The sequence below is a fragment of the Sceloporus occidentalis genome, unplaced genomic scaffold, assembly GCF_023333645.1.
Source record: "Sceloporus occidentalis isolate IW3139 unplaced genomic scaffold, rSceOcc1.0.p SCAF_198, whole genome shotgun sequence".
In the NCBI taxonomy this organism is placed as follows: Eukaryota; Metazoa; Chordata; class Lepidosauria; order Squamata; family Phrynosomatidae; genus Sceloporus; species Sceloporus occidentalis.
In genome coordinates this window covers 417362-439167 of record NW_028317178.1, presented here as the reverse complement: position 1 = coordinate 439167, position 21806 = coordinate 417362, and the positions used below count along the sequence as shown (strand labels likewise).

Genomic DNA, 21806 nt, shown 5'->3' with positions numbered 1-21806 from the left:
CATGTAGTCTTATTCTGACATCATCATTATTATATGCTCTCTGGTATCCTAACCCAAATTGTCCTGGTCTTTCTGCTCTCTGGTATGACTTGTTCTGGATTGTCTTGACCACATGGTCCATCCTCCTGCTATGGCCCTTGGTTGCCAGTTAACTCTGACTGGTTCCGTTCCTAAATGTCATAACAATTCAGATGTTCTTTCCAAGAATATTTTATCCAAAGGTTTTTTTTTTAACCAAATCATCAGTTGAAATATCTCTTCGTTTAATAAACGATACATTATGAAAGGTCAATGTTGGCTGGTTTCTCCTGAGAGAAGGACCTAAATAACGTTAAACAGTTAAATTATCTGTTTTGGCTATGCACAGCCCAAGGCTTCTTCTGGAGAAACCCACCGATGTTTGACCTTCACAGTGTTTTCTTTGAGGATATTAAAATAGTTTCGTCCTGTTTGGCAGTTCTCTACTTCGAAGCTGGAGCGATCTCCTCTGGGAACAAAGTATACATGAGCAACAGAAAGGAAGCTGATTACGCCACTGCAAAAGCCAACTGTGAACAGTTCCAGGGGACGCTGCCGACTCCCCAAACCAGCGCCGAGAACGCGGCCATCTCCCAGATTACGAAAGCCTTTAACAGGAGAGTGTTCCTTGGCATCAATGACATTAAAGATGAAGGGGTTTTTGTTTATCTCAATGGGAACAAAATTGGGTATAAAAACTGGTACCCGAAACAACCGGATGGAAAAAGGGGTGAGAACTGCGCTGAGATGATGGAAATCGGACAGTGGAACGACCGGGCCTGTGGCGCTAGGAACATAGTCTTGTGTGAATTTTCATTGTGATGACTACATTATTAGTTTCAATTTAAAACATTAAGGTTTTAATAAGATGATATCGTTGTTACATTAACAATATAAAGGAGAACTTCACAGCCTCTACCATCATCTAATCAACATATTACTGTTATCTCCATCATGGTGCACAACCACATGTATGTGTATCTATGTGTGTGTATAAAATATGTCTGTATGTGTATCTATGTGTGTGTATATAATATATCTGTATGTATATCTATGTGTGTGTATAAAATATATCTGTATGTGTATCTATATGTGTATATATAATATATCTGTATGTGTATCTATATGTGTATATATAATATATCTATCTGTGTATCTATGTGTATATATAATATATCTGTATGTGTATCTATGTGTGTGTGTATATAATATATCTGTATGTGTATATATAATATATCTGTATGTGTAATTATGTGTGTGTATATATATCTGTATGTGTATCTATGAGTATGTGTATATATATATAATATATGTGTATGTGTGTTATGACGTAATGATGCAATGACCATTCCAATACGTAACTGATGCTTTTATTATACTGTCTGCTAACGGTTACAAAGAAAAACAACCGTCAACTGTCTTTTCATGTACCTGCCAGCCCCGCCCAGGTGATGACATCATGCTGGTACAGAAGCCAGCGTCATACATCTGTATATGTATAGATGTGTGTGTATATAAAGCTTATAGAAATATATATTTGTTGGTGATAGAAAGCTGTAGATATAATAAAGAGCATTTAAACAAGATACCTTTATGCACTTTATTGGATCCATGAGAAAGAAACCCCCTTGTTTGTGTAATAATATAATACATTAATGGGGGTGACATTTATAATTATGATTAAAGAAAACACAATTCCATCAGACTTCTCTTTTAAGGTATAGGTGATGATGTCACAAAGTGGTGAAGATTCTGGATGTGTCTAGTGATGATCAGAAAGACATTTGAAGCTCTCAGCTGTGCTTTGTAATACTGTCACAGAGATTTGAAGATTCTGGCTGTGCCTAGTGATGATGTCACAAAGGCATGAAGATTCTGCCTGTGCCTAGTGATGATTTCACAATGACATGTGAAGCTATGATGTCACAATGGGGCACAGGCTATATGAACACAACATTCTGAGAGTAAGACAGACACATGGATACTCACAGGTAAGTCACATCACCCTGAACTTAAGGCTGGGGAGTCAATGAAGGTTTAAGGTCATAGAGCAAGAGAAAAATGTGCCGGCCCCTCTCACCTTTTATTTGTACATACCTCACCTTTCTTTGTATTTTGTATTGAATCTCGCTTCCAAGGCAGCTGCTTTTTGGGCAAGAAATTTGAATTTCATTATTTGTGAGCCTCTATATTGATAGAGTTGCTGCTAGATCGGCCGTGCCCATGTGTAGCATTATTGTCTATGGAGAACCAACATCCTGAATTCATTGTTTCTTTCTTTATAGAGTTGGCCGTGTATCACACGACGTACAAAACGTCTGCGACGATTTTACTCACCTTGGTGAAGTAGAAGCCAAAGACAACATTATGTCAGAGATGACAAACAGAGACGTGGAGGGAAATATCCCAGCGTTCTCACAGGAAGTTCCTGAAGCTCCTGAACAGATAAAGCTGGATCCCGAGATGAGGGAATTTCTTAATAACCACTTGAGGGAGATGATTCGAAGTGGCTCGGAGATTCCTTCTCCTCCCAACCTCAATGATGAACGCGTACAGGAGAGACGTAAATCATCCAGAGGTAAACCTGCTATACAGGAGACACTGGAGACCCTCCCCCGAAGACCAACTTTACAGCAGCAGAGTGGGGAGAAATTGAGGCATAAATCATCCAGAGGTAAACCTGCTATATCTCAGCAGCCTTACCCTCTGAAGAAACCGCTACGAGATCTCCCTGTGGAGCCCTCAACCAGCACAGACAGTGGGGAGCTTCTCAAACAACAGAGTGGGCGTGGGAAGAAAAATAGGGATGCGTTACCCAGAGAGGAACCTGTTATATCTCAGGAGCCTTCCCCTCTGGAGGAACATCTTCAAAAGCTCCCTAGGGAAAGCTTAAAGAGCTTAGACAGCGGTGAATCTTCACGCAAGAAAATCCCAGCGTTCTCACAGGAAGTTCCTAAAGCTAAAGAACAGCTAAAGCTGGATCCCGAGACGAGGGAATGTTTTAATACCCACATGCGGGAGATGATTCGAAGTGGCTCGGAGATTCCTTCTCCTCCCAACCTCAATGATGAACATGTACAGGAGAAACTGGGGATCCTCAACCGAAGACTAGCTTTACTGACCCAGAGTGGGGAGATATTGAGACTATCTAGAGGTAAACCTGCTATATCTCAGCAGCCTAACCCTCTGAAGAAACCTCTACGAGATCTCCCTGTGGAGCCCTCAACCAGCGCAGACAGTGGGGAGCTTCTCAAACAACAGAGTGGGCGTGGGAAGAAAAATAGGGATGCGTTACCCAGAGAGGAACCTGTTATATCTCAGGAGCCTTCCCCTCTGGAGGAACATCTTCAAAAGTTCCCAAGAGAGCATGTAAAAAGCTTAGACAGCCGCAAGACTTCAAAGGCGGGACTGTTAAAAACATCCCGGTCTTCTCAAACCAGTGACCCGTCACCCACCCTGAAATCTGACGATTTTACTCACCTTGGTGAAGTGGAAGCCAAAGGTAACAAAATGTCAGAGACGAAAACCAGAGACGTGGAGGGAAATATCCCAGCGTTCTCACAGGAAGTTCCTGAAGCTCCTGAACAGATAAAGCTGGATCCCGAGACATGGGAATTTTTTAATACCCACATGCTTGAGATAATTCGAAGTGGCTCGGATACTCCTTCTCCTCCCAACTTCAATGATGAACGCGTACAGGAGAGACATAAATCATCCAGAGGTAAACCTGCTATATCTCAGCAGCCTACCCCTCTGAAGAAACACCTACGAGATCTGCCTGTGGAGCCCTCAACCAGCGCAGACAGTGGGGTGCTTCTGAAACAACAGAGTGGGCGTGGGAAGAAGAAAAATGGGGATGAGTTACCCAGAGAGGAACCTGTTATGTCTCAGGAGCCTTCCCCTCTGGAGGAACATCTTCAAAAGCTCCCTAGGGAAAGCTTAAAGAGCTTAGACAGCCGTGAATCTTCACGCAAGACACATATGAGGTTCCACCCAACCCCATTCTTGGATCCCGAGACGGGGGAACGTATTCATAGCCACATGCTGGAGACGCTTCGTAGTTGCTCAGATCGACCAATTCTGGTCCAGAACTCTATAAATGCAACTGTAGTGCCCCCTGAGATACCTTCCCCTCCAGAAACACGTTCCATCAGCAGAGAACAACCCAACCCCAATGATGAACGAGTACGGGAGAGTAGGAGGAAATTGAGGCATAAATCATCCAGAGGTAAACCTGCTATATCTCAGCAGCCTTACCCTCTGAAGAAACATCTACGAGATCTACCTGTGGAGCCCTCAACCAGCACAGACAGTGGGGTGCATCTCAAACAACAGAGTGGGCGTGGGAAGAAAAATAGGGATGCGTTACCCAGAGAGGAACCTGTCATGTCTCAGGAGCCTTTCGCTCAGGAGGAACATCTTCAAAAGCTGCCTGGAGAAAGCTTAAAGAGCTTAGACAGCGATGAATCTTCACGCAAGACTTCACGGGTAGGACTGATGAAAACATCCCAGTCTCCTAATACCCACATGCGGGAGATGATTCGAAGTGGCTCGGAGATTCCTTCTCCTCCCAAACTCAATGATGAACGTGTACAGGAGAGACATAAATCATCCAGAGGTAAACCTGCTATATCTCAGCAGCCTAACCCTCTGAAGAAACATCTACGAGATCTCCCTGTGGAGCACTCAACCAGCACAGACAGTCGGGTGCATCTCACACAAAAGAGTGGGCTTCGGAAGGAAAATAAGGATGCGTTACCCAGAGAGGAACCTGTTAAATCTCAGGAGCCTCTGGAGGGACATCTTCAAAAGCTTCCTAGAGAAAGCTTAACGAGCTTAGACAGAGGGGAATCATCAAGCAAGACTTCCCAGGCAGAGCCATTGAAAACATCTTCTCAAACGTCTTCTGAAACGTCTTCTGAAAGCGACTCCCTGACATCCAGAGTCCTGCTTTGTCTGACGGACACCGTGACGAACATGTGCTACTGCTGTTGCACTGCACTGTTTGGATCATCAAACAGTTCTGAGTGTTCAGAGGAAGATGGATTTTGAGAATAGACGGATGAAAAATATCTTCTCTGTGCATGTTTCATTTTGGTTGTTGTATTCTGCTGAGAGGCTGTTCCAGTCATCCGCTCAGTAATCCAGAACCATCCAAAGCACAGAAAGTATGGCAGTTTTTCTGGATTTTCTGCCACTATTTACACTGCTATGTATATCTGTTAATAAACTGTAAATAGCATTGGAAATTCTGTTATGTGTGTTTGTAGTGCATCGGTGGCTTCACAGAACTGCCGCACCACCCAATAGGTGTCCCTTTTCCTGCCCTGCTCCAGGCACTCGCCCTCTGTCTCTTCAGACATCCCAGACACTCCAGGTCCTTATCTTATCCGAGGTCCTGACTCAAATATACAAAAAACCCATGCCTGATATAAAACTAAAAACAGAGACCACGGAGATATATTTCTTTAATCAAAATAGCAATTCGTCGACACCCTCCTATCATCCCCAGTTTCGATTTGTCCTTCACTGTGCCAAATGCTCTTTTCTTTCCTCATGTAATTCACGTATTGAGCAAATAAACAACAAATTAAAACACAGCATTGCAGGTATAGATGAAATGAAAAAGAAATACAAACCTTGTGTTTGAAGGTATTAATAAGTAACACATGAAACAGGTATGATGCAGGTATAGATCAACTGAAAAATCACAAGCAAACTCAGCATTGAAGGTTTAGGGCAAATCTATAATGCATGGTAAACACTGGTATCAGCGTGGACATCGCTGGAAGCACTGATTGGAGGAGCAGAGATCCAAGGGGATCCATATAGACACTGCAGAGAACCCTCGCCTGGGTCAGAGATGCAGGACTGCAGTGCCCTGCTTCGTGATCACTGTGTGATCTGCTACAGTGGAGGTCATAGTGTCAGCAGTGCAAAAATATAAAAATCTAAATAATAAAAAAAGAGAATTTCATACACTAACCACTAGAAACGCCTCATAGCCATACCACTAGAAAAAAAATAATATATTTTTATTTATAAAACCTTGACTCCCCTCTAGAAGAAGGGGGTAGATGCTGGGCTTTTTTCTGCAGAGGTCCCTATCCCATAGGAGAAATCCTAATCAAAATTACTAAAAAAAAAAAATAATAATAATAATAAATAATAAAAATAATATTCAAAAATAAAAAAAAATATATAATTCATTTTCAAATTTCACCTAGTTCTCTAGATTTCAAGTTCCTCCAAAAAGCTTACCCTGCTATGAAAAACATGACTGCTTAAACCCATAGCAAGGTGAATAAACAAGAAGAACCAAATACCCCACCCAAACCCCAGAAATAAAGACACTAGACACCAATGAGTGGGATAGGGCATTTGGCCACAGCTTTTATTAAACCATTCCCCAGGCCAGCGGAAACCAAACATTACACATCTGAAAACAACCTGCCAGCTGCTGAGCGCTAGGCCCAACAGGCAGTTAAATTACCACCGATTGTACCAAGAGTCCCAGCCCTGCGGGTGCCATGAGCCGCCCGCAGGACTCGCCTCCCCAAGCCCGCTATGGGCAAATGATCCAGGTTGCCTGAAATTACCGCGCTGGCCAGGGGACCCAGACCGCTGCTGTGACAATGAAGAAAACAAACAGGAAAGAAAACAAAACAATATACACAATACAACAAAATTATACACGACCAAAAAGGGGGCGGGCGGGAGAGGAACGTCTGGAAGCTGCTGTTGGTACAGGAAAAAGAGGTAAGAGTCACCTCTTCACCTTCCTATAAACCCTAATAGCTGCAACATTGTTGCAGCTACCCACCAATGAAAGGAAGCTTACTAAACCACCATGCATGGGCCAGCAGTCATGATCCCCCTTTCCTATAGGTCCAGGGGGCCCCCTTTATAAAGTCAACAACGTGAATCCTATAAGCGTAGGAAAAAGTCAAAAGTCCAATGAAATACCGCGAATAATCAATAACTGCTCATATAAAAGGCGCTGACTCCTGCGTGCCGTGTTCTGCGTTGGCTCTCTGAAAAGCCAGGACCTTCTCAACGTACATCAGAAGGTCACCTTGGAGTTTATTAAACACTATCCATGATTCTGTTTGGTCCATCAACAAAACTAATTTTGAATTGCGCCCATTGCAGATACGAACATGAACACAAAAGTTACAAATTTGGAGAGCAGGGTTTCTGCTCTAGAGAAGAAGCTGGCATCCCTCCAGAAGGGTAAGTTTGATGCTTCAGGACCCACCTGAGACCCAGAAACCATGTAGTCTTATTCTGACATCATCATTATTATATGCTCTCTGGTATCCTAACCCAAATTGTCCTGGTCTTTCTGCTCTCTGGTATGACTTGTTCTGGATTGTCTTGACCACATGGTCCATCCTCCTGCTATGGCCCTTGGTTGCCAGTTAACTCTGACTGGTTCCGTTCCTAAATGTCATAACAATTCAGATGTTCTTTCCAAGAATATTTTATCCAAAGGTTTTTTTTTTAACCAAATCATCAGTTGAAATATCTCTTCGTTTAATAAACGATACATTATGAAAGGTCAATGTTGGCTGGTTTCTCCTGAGAGAAGGACCTAAATAACGTTAAACAGTTAAATTATCTGTTTTGGCTATGCACAGCCCAAGGCTTCTTCTGGAGAAACCCACCGATGTTTGACCTTCACAGTGTTTTCTTTGAGGATATTAAAATAGTTTCGTCCTGTTTGGCAGTTCTCTACTTCGAAGCTGGAGCGATCTCCTCTGGGAACAAAGTATACATGAGCAACAGAAAGGAAGCTGATTACGCCACTGCAAAAGCCAACTGTGAACAGTTCCAGGGGACGCTGCCGACTCCCCAAACCAGCGCCGAGAACGCGGCCATCTCCCAGATTACGAAAGCCTTTAACAGGAGAGTGTTCCTTGGCATCAATGACATTAAAGATGAAGGGGTGTTTGTTTATCTCAATGGGAACAAAATTGGGTATAAAAACTGGTACCCGAAACAACCGGATGGAAAAAGGGGTGAGAACTGCGCTGAGATGATGGAAATCGGACAGTGGAACGACCGGGCCTGTGGCGCTAGGAACATAGTCTTGTGTGAATTTTCATTGTGATGACTACATTATTAGTTTCAATTTAAAACATTAAGGTTTTAATAAGATTATATCGTTGTTACATTAACAATATAAAGGAGAACTTCACAGCCTCTACCATCATCTAATAAACATATTACTGTTATCTCCATCATGGTGCACAACCACATGTATGTGTATCTATGTGTGTGTATATAACATATCTGTATGTGTATCTATGTGTGTGTATAAAATATATCTGTATGTGTATCTATGTGTGTGTATAAAATATGTCTGTATGTGTATCTATGTGTGTGTATATAATATATCTGTATGTGTATCTATGTGTGTGTATAAAATATATCTGTATGTGTATCTATATGTGTATATATAATATATCTGTATGTGTATCTATGTGTGTGTATATAATATATCTGTATGTGTATCTATGTGTGTGTATATAATATATCTGTATGTGTATCTATATGTGTGTATATATAATATATATGTATGTGTATCTATGTGTGTGTGTATATAATAAATCTGTATGTGTAATTTTGTGTGTGTATATAATATATCTGTATGTGTATCTATATGTGTGTGTATATAATATATCTGTATGTGTATCTATGTGTGTGTATATAATATATCTGTATGTGTAATTATGTGTGTGTATATAATATATCTGTATGTGTATCTATGTGTGTGTATATATAATATATCTGTATGTGTATCTATGTGTGTATATATAATATATATGTATGTGTATCTATGTGTGTGTATATAATATATCTGTATGTGTAATTATGTGTGTGTATATAATATATCTGTATGTGTAATTATGTGTGTATATATAATATATCTGTATGTGTAATTATGTGTGTGTATATATATCTGTATGTGTATCTATGAGTATGTATATATATATAATATATGTGTATGTGTGTTATGACGTAATGATGCAATGACCATTCCAATACGTAACTGATTCTTTTATTATACTGTCTGCTAACGGTTACAAAGAAAAACAACCGTCAACTGTCTTTTCATGTACCTGCCAGCCCCGCCCAGGTGATGACATCATGCTGGTACAGAAGCCAGCGTCATACATCTGTATATGTATAGATGTGTGTGTATATAAAGCTTATAGAAATATATATTTGTTGGTGATAGAAAGCTGTAGATATAATAAAGAGCATTTAAACAAGATACCTTTATGCACTTTATTGGATCCATGAGAAAGAAACCCCCTTGTTTGTGTAATAATATAATACATTAATGGGGGTGACATTTATAATTATGATTAAAGAAAACACAATTCCATCAGACTTCTCTTTTAAGGTATAGGTGATGATGTCACAAAGTGGTGAAGATTCTGGATGTGTCTAGTGATGATCAGAAAGACATTTGAAGCTCTCAGCTGTGCTTTGTAATACTGTCACAGAGATTTGAAGATTCTGGCTGTGCCTAGTGATGATGTCACAAAGGCATGAAGATTCTGCCTGTGCCTAGTGATGATTTCACAATGACATGTGAAGCTATGATGTCACAATGGGGCACAGGCTATATGAACACAACATTCTGAGAGTAAGACAGACACATGGATACTCACAGGTAAGTCACATCACCCTGAACTTAAGGCTGGGGAGTCAATGAAGGTTTAAGGTCATAGAGCAAGAGAAAAATGTGCCGGCCCCTCTCACCTTTTATTTGTACATACCTCACCTTTCTTTGTATTTTGTATTGAATCTCGCTTCCAAGGCAGCTGCTTTTTGGGCAAGAAATTTGAATTTCATTATTTGTGAGCCTCTATATTGATAGAGTTGCTGCTAGATCGGCCGTGCCCATGTGTAGCATTATTGTCTATGGAGAACCAACATCCTGAATTCATTGTTTCTTTCTTTATAGAGTTGGCCGTGTATCACACGACGTACAAAACGTCTGCGACGATTTTACTCACCTTGGTGAAGTAGAAGCCAAAGACAACATTATGTCAGAGATGACAAACAGAGACGTGGAGGGAAATATCCCAGCGTTCTCACAGGAAGTTCCTGAAGCTCCTGAACAGATAAAGCTGGATCCCGAGATGAGGGAATTTCTTAATAACCACTTGAGGGAGATGATTCGAAGTGGCTCGGAGATTCCTTCTCCTCCCAACCTCAATGATGAACGCGTACAGGAGAGACGTAAATCATCCAGAGGTAAACCTGCTATACAGGAGACACTGGAGACCCTCCCCCGAAGACCAACTTTACAGCAGCAGAGTGGGGAGAAATTGAGGCATAAATCATCCAGAGGTAAACCTGCTATATCTCAGCAGCCTTACCCTCTGAAGAAACCGCTACGAGATCTCCCTGTGGAGCCCTCAACCAGCACAGACAGTGGGGAGCTTCTCAAACAACAGAGTGGGCGTGGGAAGAAAAATAGGGATGCGTTACCCAGAGAGGAACCTGTTATATCTCAGGAGCCTTCCCCTCTGGAGGAACATCTTCAAAAGCTCCCTAGGGAAAGCTTAAAGAGCTTAGACAGCGGTGAATCTTCACGCAAGAAAATCCCAGCGTTCTCACAGGAAGTTCCTAAAGCTAAAGAACAGCTAAAGCTGGATCCCGAGACGCGGGAATGTTTTAATACCCACATGCGGGAGATGATTCGAAGTGGCTCGGAGATTCCTTCTCCTCCCAACCTCAATGATGAACATGTACAGGAGAAACTGGGGATCCTCAACCGAAGACTAGATTTACTGGCCCCGAGTGGGGAGAAATTGAGACACAAATTATCCAGAGGTAAACCTGCTATATCTCAGCAGCCTAACCCTCTGAAGAAACCTCTACGAGATCTCCCTGTGGAGCCCTCAACCAGCGCAGACAGTGGGGAGCTTCTCAAACAACAGAGTGGGCGTGGGAAGAAAAATAGGGATGCGTTACCCAGAGAGGAACCTGTTATATCTCAGGAGCCTTCCCCTCTGGAGGAACATCTTCAAAAGTTCCCAAGAGAGCATGTAAAAAGCTTAGACAGCCGCAAGACTTCAAAGGCGGGACTGTTAAAAACATCCCGGTCTTCTCAAACCAGTGACCCGTCACCCACCCTGAAATCTGACGATTTTACTCACCTTGGTGAAGTGGAAGCCAAAGGTAACAAAATGTCAGAGACGAAAACCAGAGACGTGGAGGGAAATATCCCAGCGTTCTCACAGGAAGTTCCTGAAGCTCCTGAACAGATAAAGCTGGATCCCGAGACATGGGAATTTTTTAATACCCACATGCTTGAGATAATTCGAAGTGGCTCGGATACTCCTTCTCCTCCCAACTTCAATGATGAACACGTACAGGAGAGACATAAATCATCCAGAGGTAAACCTGCTATATCTCAGCAGCCTACCCCTCTGAAGAAACACCTACGAGATCTGCCTGTGGAGCCCTCAACCAGCGCAGACAGTGGGGTGCTTCTGAAACAACAGAGTGGGCGTGGGAAGAAGAAAAATGGGGATGAGTTACCCAGAGAGGAACCTGTTATGTCTCAGGAGCCTTCCCCTCTGGAGGAACATCTTCAAAAGCTCCCTAGGGAAAGCTTAAAGAGCTTAGACAGCCGTGAATCTTCACGCAAGACACATATGAGGTTCCACCCAACCCCATTCTTGGATCCCGAGACGGGGGAACGTATTCATAGCCACATGCTGGAGACGCTTCGTAGTTGCTCAGATCGACCAATTCTGGTCCAGAACTCTATAAATGCAACTGTAGTGCCCCCTGAGATACCTTCCCCTCCAGAAACACGTTCCATCAGCAGAGAACAACCCAACCCCAATGATGAACGAGTACGGGAGAGTAGGAGGAAATTGAGGCATAAATCATCCAGAGGTAAACCTGCTATATCTCAGCAGCCTTACCCTCTGAAGAAACATCTACGAGATCTACCTGTGGAGCCCTCAACCAGCACAGACAGTGGGGTGCATCTCAAACAACAGAGTGGGCGTGGGAAGAAAAATAGGGATGCGTTACCCAGAGAGGAACCTGTCATGTCTCAGGAGCCTTTCGCTCAGGAGGAACATCTTCAAAAGCTGCCTGGAGAAAGCTTAAAGAGCTTAGACAGCGATGAATCTTCACGCAAGACTTCACGGGTAGGACTGATGAAAACATCCCAGTCTCCTAATACCCACATGCGGGAGATGATTCGAAGTGGCTCGGAGATTCCTTCTCCTCCCAAACTCAATGATGAACGTGTACAGGAGAGACATAAATCATCCAGAGGTAAACCTGCTATATCTCAGCAGCCTAACCCTCTGAAGAAACATCTACGAGATCTCCCTGTGGAGCACTCAACCAGCACAGACAGTCGGGTGCATCTCACACAAAAGAGTGGGCTTCGGAAGGAAAATAAGGATGCGTTACCCAGAGAGGAACCTGTTAAATCTCAGGAGCCTCTGGAGGGACATCTTCAAAAGCTTCCTAGAGAAAGCTTAACGAGCTTAGACAGAGGGGAATCATCAAGCAAGACTTCCCAGGCAGAGCCATTGAAAACATCTTCTCAAACGTCTTCTGAAACGTCTTCTGAAAGCGACTCCCTGACATCCAGAGTCCTGCTTTGTCTGACGGACACCGTGACGAACATGTGCTACTGCTGTTGCACTGCACTGTTTGGATCATCAAACAGTTCTGAGTGTTCAGAGGAAGATGGATTTTGAGAATAGACGGATGAAAAATATCTTCTCTGTGCATGTTTCATTTTGGTTGTTGTATTCTGCTGAGAGGCTGTTTGTAAGGACTTACCTGCCTCTCCGGTCCCGCGCCGTGGCTGGTCCCGCGACGCTGCCTCCTCAGCCGGCTTCCCGGGCAGCTAGTACCACCGCTACCCGGTCGGCGTCTTCACCGCGTGGCCGACCACGCGGCAAACAGGTAGCACAGCGCCACCGTGTGGCCAAAAAGTAATATTACACGTTACATACGTAACGTGTTCTTATAGCCTCGGGTGACCTCCTTAATGCAGGACACACCTCCACCTGTCCCTATTTAAACCTGGACTTCCTCTTCTGGTTCACCCTTGGTTGGTGTATTCTGTGGTTTTTCTGTACGAGTTGCTGTGACTATTTCTTCGTTTGACCCGGCTTGCTGACTTCGTTCCTGTCTCCTGATTTGGCTCCTGATTCCTGTTCGTCTGGTATTTGATTCGGCTTGTTGACCTCGTCTCTGGATTCTGATTTGGCTTATCCTGATTACCTGTCTGACCCGGTTGGTTCTCTGACTTTCTGGTTCCTGTTTGGCCTGGCTAACTCTGCCATCTGGGGTCCTACCTCACCATAATCGTTACAGTACCAAGGGTCACCATGGACCCCGCGGAGATTGGCCAGAAGATGTCTACCTGTGAAGCCCGTATTGAAAGTCTGGATCATCGCATGGACCAGTTTACGCAGGCTTTGCAAACACTCCTGGCGAGGACCGATCCAGCACGTGGTCCTCCTCCTGTGCCTGCTGCTGCACCTGTTGCTGTTCCACCGCCTGCTGATCCAGGTCTTCATACCCTCCGTTTACCACCTCCTCCCAGATATGGAGGAGATCCTGCTACCTGTCGTGGATTCCTCAATCAGTGCTCCATTAACTTTGAGATGTCTCCCTACTTGTTTCCTTCTGACAGAGCTCGTGTGGGGTATGTCATCTCCCTACTCACTGACAGGGCTCTGGCCTGGGCAACTCCTCTTTGGGAACGCAATTCTCCAGTGGTCAACGATTATACTGACTTTGTAACCACTTTCCGTCAAGTGTTTGATAGGCCGGGTCGCGGCCATATTGCCTCGTCAAGTCTCTTTTCACTGCGTCAGGGTACACGCAGTTTATCTGACTATGCCATTGAGTTCCGTACCCTGGCTGCAGAAGTGGCATGGAACAACGATGCCTTGGTTGCTGCCTTCACTAATGGCCTATCTGACCGCCTAAAAGATGAGGTGGCTGCCCGGGACCTGCCCACGGATTTGGAAGAACTCATCGCCTACATTGGCCACATTGATCTACGCCTCCGGGAACGCCAGGTACAGCGAGATCGCCAAAGGAGAGCTCCAGTACGTTTTGTTCCACGTCCGGCTTCTTTTGACTCTGCTTCTCTTCCGCCTGAGGAGCCCATGCAGATCGGCTCCACACGTCTCTCTGAGGAGGAGAGATCCCTGCGGCGCCAACAGAACCTCTGTATGTACTGTGGCAAACAAGGACATTATGTGCGTTCCTGCCCTGTGAAGCAGGGAAACTACAAGGCCTAAGGAGGGTTGGGGTACCTCCTCTAGGCCTTTCTGCTGCCTTTCCCCATGACCGGGCGCCTCGTATGTTTGTGCCTACATCTCTCACTATTCAGGAAAGCACCATTCTGGCTCCAGCCCTTATAGACTCTGGAGCTGCAGGAAACTTTATTGACCATGACTTCTGCAGGCTCCACAATATACCCTTGCAGGAGAAAACCTCCCCGATCTTCGTGGAGGCCATTGACGGTCGACCTCTTCAACCTGCAGCGGTGACCCACGAAACTATCCCGCTTCGTCTCAGAGTTGGGGTTCTCCATACAGAGACTATAACGCTCCATGTGATAACTACTCCAGCTGCCCCCATTGTCTTGGGCTACCCTTGGCTGCAGCTGCATAACCCTGACATCGATTGGTCTACCCGTGAGATCACTTCCTGGCGGTGCTCCTCCTGCATGTTCCCTCAACCATGCTTAGTGAAAGTCGCCTCTTTGGATACCACCACCCTGCCTCCGCAATACCAGGGATATGCTGACGTGTTTGATAAGAAAGAGGCTGACTCCTTGCCTCCTCACCGTCCCTATGATTGCCCTATTGACCTGCTTCCTGGCACCGTACCCCCAAGGGGCAGAGTGTATCCGTTATCCCCGGCCGAGACTGAGGCCATGGAGGCCTACGTCCAAGAAAACCTCCAAAAGGGCTTTATCCGCCGCTCCGCTTCTCCCGCCGGTGCAGGCTTCTTTTTTGTGTCTAAAAAAGATGGCGGTCTACGCCCGTGCATAGACTATCGGGGCCTCAATCGAATCACCATTAAAAACACATACCCCTTGCCACTCATTACCGAGTTGTTCGACCGCCTGAAGGGATCAAAGGTGTTCACTAAATTGGACTTACGTGGTGCTTACAACCTTATTCGTATCCGTCAGAGCGATGAGTGGAAGACAGCTTTTAATACCCGCTCTGGCCATTACGAGTATACAGTAATGCCATTTGGGCTCTGTAACGCCCCAGCAGTATTTCAGGAATTCGTTAATGACTGTTTCCGGGACTATCTTCACCAATTCGTTGTCATCTACCTTGATGACATACTTATCCACTCGCCGGACCCTATTTCACATCGGATACACGTTAAAAAGGTCCTGGCACGCCTTCGTGAAAACCGTTTATACGCTAAATTGGAGAAATGCGTATTTGAAGTTTTCCGCGTACCCTTCCTTGGTTATGTCATTAGCGATACAGGGTTCGAAATGGATCCTGACAAGCTGCATGCCATTCTGCAATGGCCTCAACCACAAGGACTGAAAGCCCTCCAGAGGTTCCTCGGCTTTGCTAACTATTATAGACGATTTATCCGAGACTTTTCTAAGGTTGTGGCTCCCATGACTGCGCTCACTAAAAAGGGGTCTGACTGTCATAATTGGCCTGCCTCCGCTGTTCAGGCCTTCCAGAAATTGAAGAATCTGTTTGTGTCTGCTCCGGTCCTCGTTCACCCTGATGTCTCTCAACCCTTCGTTATAGAAGTAGACGCTTCAGAAATCGGCGCTGGAGCGGTCTTATCTCAGCGGAAAACATATGAAGGGCCGCTACATCCTTGTGGGTTCTTTTCCAAACGCTTTTCTCATGCGGAGAGGAACTATGACATCGGCAACCGGGAACTACTGGCAGTCATCCTCGCCCTTACTGAGTGGCGTCATCTCCTAGAGGGTTCCCGCATACCTGTTACTATTCTCACAGACCACAAGAACCTCCAGTATATTGCTGATGCCAAACGTTTAACCCCCAGGCAAGCACGATGGACTCTCTTCTTATCCCGTTTTAATTATGTTATTTCCTATCGCCCGGGGTCTAAAAATACCAAGGCCGACGCTTTATCCCGTATGTTCTGCACAGCCACAGAGGAGAAACCAGACCCGGAACCCATCGTCCCAGCTAACCGTATTATCTCCGCTGTATCTCTAGCCGTTGCTTCTCCCCTCCTGCAACGCATTCAAGCCAGCCAACCATCTGCTCCAGCCCATACCCCACCTGGCAAACTGTTTGTGCCTCCTGTGTACCGTGAAAGGATACTTCAGTTACACCATTCCACAAAGTTTTCTGGCCACCTTGGTCTTCGACGCACCTGCCAGGCCCTAGGCCTCCGTTTTTGGTGGCCCTCCTGGAGACAAGACGTGGCTGATTACCTCAGATCCTGCCGCATATGTGCCACTACCAAGACCCCCAGGACTCCTCCAGCTGGTCACCTACGGCCCCTTCCGGTGCCTTGTCGTCCCTGGACCCATATTGCCATGGACTTCATAGTGGAACTTCCTCTATCTCGCCGCTACAACCACCATACTCACCATCGTGGACCGCTTTTCCAGGATGGTTCATTTTGTTCCGCTAGTTAAACTACCCTCAGCCAGAGAACTCGCGGACATCTTCATGAGAGAAGTTGTTAGACTCCACGGAATTCCCCAGGACATCGTATCTGACCGTGGAGTCCAGTTCATCTCCCGGTTCTGGAGGTCCTTCTGTAAAGCCATAGATATCACCCTGTCCTTTTCCACGGCTTATCACCCCCAAACCAACGGGGCAGCGGAACGTTCTAATCAGCGCCTTGAACAATATCTACGAGCTTTTGTTAACGACAACCAGAACGACTGGGCTGACCTCCTCCCGCTTGCGGAGTTCGCCCTCAATAACTCCGTGCAAGGCTCCACCCAACACACTCCCTTTTATTGTGTCTACGGTTTCCACCCGGTTGTTTTGCCTACAGACACCCCAGAGGTAGGGGTACCTGCTTTGGACGCACACCTAAAACACCTGTCTTCTGTTTGGTCCTCTGTCCGCTCTGCGTCCATAGCTGCTTCTCAGACACAAAAGAGGTATTATGACCGTAAAAGGTTACCTGCCCCTTCCTATATGCCTGGAGACAAGGTGTGGCTCTCTACCCGTCACATACGCCTTCGCTGTCCTTCGCAAAAACTAGCACCGTGCTTTATTGGACCATACTCCATCCTCCGCCGTATCAACCCTGTCACATATGAACTGAACCTGCCACGTAACCTTCGTATTCCTCGCACGTTTCATGTCTCCCTCCTGAAGCCAGTGTTGTTCTCCCGTTTTACTCGTTCTCTGGCCAGCCCTGGTCCCGTTTCTGTCACTTCCTCGGAGAACTACGAGATCCGTTCCATCCTCGATTCCCGCATCTTCCGGGGTGCTCTGCAATATCTGGTTCACTGGAAGGGTTATGGACCTGAAGAAAGATCTTGGGTGCCCGCCTCCGAAGTCCGCGCGCCTCGGCTGGTTCGCCTCTTCCATTCCAAATACCCCGGGAGGCCTGGCAGGGGTCCTGGTCGCCCTTCGGGCGGTTCTCGAGGGGGGGGTACTGTAAGGACTTACCTGCCTCTCCGGTCCCGCGCCGTGGCTGGTCCCGCGACGCTGCCTCCTCAGCCGGCTTCCCGGGCAGCTAGTACCACCGCTACCCGGTCGGCGTCTTCACCGCGTGGCCGACCACGCGGCAAACAGGTAGCACAGCGCCACCGTGTGGCCAAAAAGTAATATTACACGTTACATACGTAACGTGTTCTTATAGCCTCGGGTGACCTCCTTAATGCAGGACACACCTCCACCTGTCCCTATTTAAACCTGGACTTCCTCTTCTGGTTCACCCTTGGTTGGTGTATTCTGTGGTTTTTCTGTACGAGTTGCTGTGACTATTTCTTCGTTTGACCCGGCTTGCTGACTTCGTTCCTGTCTCCTGATTTGGCTCCTGATTCCTGTTCGTCTGGTATTTGATTCGGCTTGTTGACCTCGTCTCTGGATTCTGATTTGGCTTATCCTGATTACCTGTCTGACCCGGTTGGTTCTCTGACTTTCTGGTTCCTGTTTGGCCTGGCTAACTCTGCCATCTGGGGTCCTACCTCACCATAATCGTTACACTGTTCCAGTCATCCGCTCAGTAATCCAGAACCATCCAAAGCACAGAAAGTATGGCAGTTTTTCTGGATTTTCTGCCACTATTTACACTGCTATGTATATCTGTTAATAAACTGTAAATAGCATTGGAAATTCTGTTATGTGTGTTTGTAGTGCATCGGTGGCTTCACAGAACTGCCGCACCACCCAATAGGTGTCCCTTTTCCTGCCCTGCTCCAGGCACTCGCCCTCTGTCTCTTCAGACATCCCAGACACTCCAGGTCCTTATCTTATCCGAGGTCCTGACTCAAATATACAAAAAACCCATGCCTGATATAAAACTAAAAACAGAGACCACGGAGATATATTTCTTTAATCAAAATAGCAATTCGTCGACACCCTCCTATCATCCCCAGTTTCGATTTGTCCTTCACTGTGCCAAATGCTCTTTTCTTTCCTCATGTAATTCACGTATTGAGCAAATAAACAACAAATTAAAACACAGCATTGCAGGTATAGATGAAATGAAAAAGAAATACAAACCTTGTGTTTGAAGGTATTAATAAGTAACACATGAAACAGGTATGATGCAGGTATAGATCAACTGAAAAATCACAAGCAAACTCAGCATTGAAGGTTTAGGGCAAATCTATAATGCATGGTAAACACTGGTATCAGCGTGGACATCGCTGGAAGCACTGATTGGAGGAGCAGAGATCCAAGGGGATCCATATAGACACTGCAGAGAACCCTCGCCTGGGTCAGAGATGCAGGACTGCAGTGCCCTGCTTCGTGATCACTGTGTGATCTGCTACAGTGGAGGTCATAGTGTCAGCAGTGCAAAAATATAAAAATCTAAATAATAAAAAAAGAGAATTTCATACACTAACCACTAGAAACGCCTCATAGCCATACCACTAGAAAAAAAAGAATATATTTTTATTTATAAAACCTTGACTCCCCTCTAGAAGTAGGGGGGTAGATTCTGGCCTTTTTTCTGCAGAGGTCCCTATCCCATAGGAGAAATCCTAATCAAAATTACTAAAAAAAAATAAAAAAAAAAATAATAATAATAAAAATAATATTCAAAAATAAAAAAAAATATATAATTCATTTTCAAATTTCACCTAGTTCTCTAGATTTCAAGTTCCTCCAAAAAGCTTACCCTGCTATGAAAAACATTATAAAGTCAACAACGTGAATCCTATAAGCGTAGGAAAAAGTCAAAAGTCCAATGAAATACCGCGAATAATCAATAACTGCTCATATAAAAGGCGCTGACTCCTGCGTGCCATGTTCTGCGTTGGCTCTCTGAAAAGCCAGGACCTTCTCAACGTACATCAGAAGGTCACCTTGGAGTTTATTAAACACTATCCATGATTCAGTTTGGTCCATCAACAAAACTAATTTTGAATTGCGCCCATTGCAGATACGAACATGAACACAAAAGTTACAAATTTGGAGAGCAGGGTTTCTGCTCTAGAGAAGAAGCTGGCATCCCTCCAGAAGGGTAAGTTTGATGCTTCAGGACCCACCTGAGACCCAGAAACCATGTAGTCTTATTCTGACATCATCATTATTATATGCTCTCTGGTATCCTAACCCAAATTGTCCTGGTCTTTCTGCTCTCTGGTATGACTTGTTCTGGATTGTCTTGACCACATGGTCCATCCTCCTGCTATGGCCCTTGGTTGCCAGTTAACTCTGACTGGTTCCGTTCCTAAATGTCATAACAATTCAGATGTTCTTTCCAAGAATATTTTATCCAAAGGTTTTTTTTTTAACCAAATCATCAGTTGAAATATCTCTTCGTTTAATAAACGATACATTATGAAAGGTCAATGTTGGCTGGTTTCTCCTGAGAGAAGGACCTAAATAACGTTAAACAGTTAAATTATCTGTTTTGGCTATGCACAGCCCAAGGCTTCTTCTGGAGAAACCCACCGATGTTTGACCTTCACAGTGTTTTCTTTGAGGATATTAAAATAGTTTCGTCCTGTTTGGCAGTTCTCTACTTCGAAGCTGGAGCGATCTCCTCTGGGAACAAAGTATACATGAGCAACAGAAAGGAAGCTGATTACGCCACTGCAAAAGCCAACTGTGAACAGTTCCAGGGGACGCTGCCGACTCCCCAAACCAGCGCCGAGAACGCGGCCATCTCCCAGATTACGAAAGCCTTTAACAGGAGAGTGTTCCTTGGCATCAATGACATTAAAGATGAAGGGGTTTTTGTTTATCTCAATGGGAACAAAATTGGGTATAAAAACTGGTACCCGAAACAACCGGATGGAAAAAGGGGTGAGAACTGCGCTGAGATGATGGAAATCGGACAGTGGAACGACCGGGCCTGTGGCGCTAGGAACATAGTCTTGTGTGAATTTTCATTGTGATGACTACATTATTAGTTTCAATTTAAAACATTAAGGTTTTAATAAGATGATATCGTTGTTACATTAACAATATAAAGGAGAACTTCACAGCCTCTACCATCATCTAATCAACATATTACTGTTATCTCCATCATGGTGCACAACCACATGTATGTGTATCTATGTGTGTGTATAAAATATGTCTGTATGTGTATCTATGTGTGTGTATATAATATATCTGTATGTATATCTATGTGTGTGTATAAAATATATCTGTATGTGTATCTATATGTGTATATATAATATATCTGTATGTGTATCTATATGTGTATATATAATATATCTATCTGTGTATCTATGTGTATATATAATATATCTGTATGTGTATCTATGTGTGTGTGTATATAATATATCTGTATGTGTATATATAATATATCTGTATGTGTAATTATGTGTGTGTATATATATCTGTATGTGTATCTATGAGTATGTGTATATATATATAATATATGTGTATGTGTGTTATGACGTAATGATGCAATGACCATTCCAATACGTAACTGATGCTTTTATTATACTGTCTGCTAACGGTTACAAAGAAAAACAACCGTCAACTGTCTTTTCATGTACCTGCCAGCCCCGCCCAGGTGATGACATCATGCTGGTACAGAAGCCAGCGTCATACATCTGTATATGTATAGATGTGTGTGTATATAAAGCTTATAGAAATATATATTTGTTGGTGATAGAAAGCTGTAGATATAATAAAGAGCATTTAAACAAGATACCTTTATGCACTTTATTGGATCCATGAGAAAGAAACCCCCTTGTTTGTGTAATAATATAATACATTAATGGGGGTGACATTTATAATTATGATTAAAGAAAACACAATTCCATCAGACTTCTCTTTTAAGGTATAGGTGATGATGTCACAAAGTGGTGAAGATTCTGGATGTGTCTAGTGATGATCAGAAAGACATTTGAAGCTCTCAGCTGTGCTTTGTAATACTGTCACAGAGATTTGAAGATTCTGGCTGTGCCTAGTGATGATGTCACAAAGGCATGAAGATTCTGCCTGTGCCTAGTGATGATTTCACAATGACATGTGAAGCTATGATGTCACAATGGGGCACAGGCTATATGAACACAACATTCTGAGAGTAAGACAGACACATGGATACTCACAGGTAAGTCACATCACCCTGAACTTAAGGCTGGGGAGTCAATG

At 44.3% G+C, this 21806-nt stretch overlaps 3 protein-coding genes across 3 annotated transcripts; all 3 read left to right on the top strand.

Moving 5' to 3' along the window:
• The first annotated feature begins 396 nt into the window (after positions 1-396).
• Positions 397-840, top strand: LOC149278189 (pulmonary surfactant-associated protein A-like). Its single transcript, XM_089502225.1, has one exon. It carries the CDS (start codon positions 397-399, stop codon positions 838-840), a length of 444 nt encoding a protein of 147 aa, XP_089358351.1.
• Positions 841-7687: 6847 nt separating this feature from the next.
• On the top strand, positions 7688-8131 carry LOC149278188 (pulmonary surfactant-associated protein A-like). The gene has a single exon (XM_089502224.1). It carries the CDS (start codon positions 7688-7690, stop codon positions 8129-8131), a length of 444 nt encoding a protein of 147 aa, XP_089358350.1.
• A 12021-nt stretch (positions 8132-20152) lies between these two features.
• On the top strand, positions 20153-20596 carry LOC149278187 (pulmonary surfactant-associated protein A-like). The gene has a single exon (XM_089502223.1). It carries the CDS (start codon positions 20153-20155, stop codon positions 20594-20596), a length of 444 nt encoding a protein of 147 aa, XP_089358349.1.
• Positions 20597-21806: the final 1210 nt, after the last annotated feature.

Excerpts from the sequence above, each read along its gene's own strand:
- LOC149278189 (XM_089502225.1), top strand. The coding sequence starts at position 397 with ATGTTTGACCTTCACAGTGTTTTCTTTGAGGATATTAAAATAGTTTCG.
- LOC149278188 (XM_089502224.1), top strand. The coding sequence starts at position 7,688 with ATGTTTGACCTTCACAGTGTTTTCTTTGAGGATATTAAAATAGTTTCG.
- LOC149278187 (XM_089502223.1), top strand. The coding sequence starts at position 20,153 with ATGTTTGACCTTCACAGTGTTTTCTTTGAGGATATTAAAATAGTTTCG.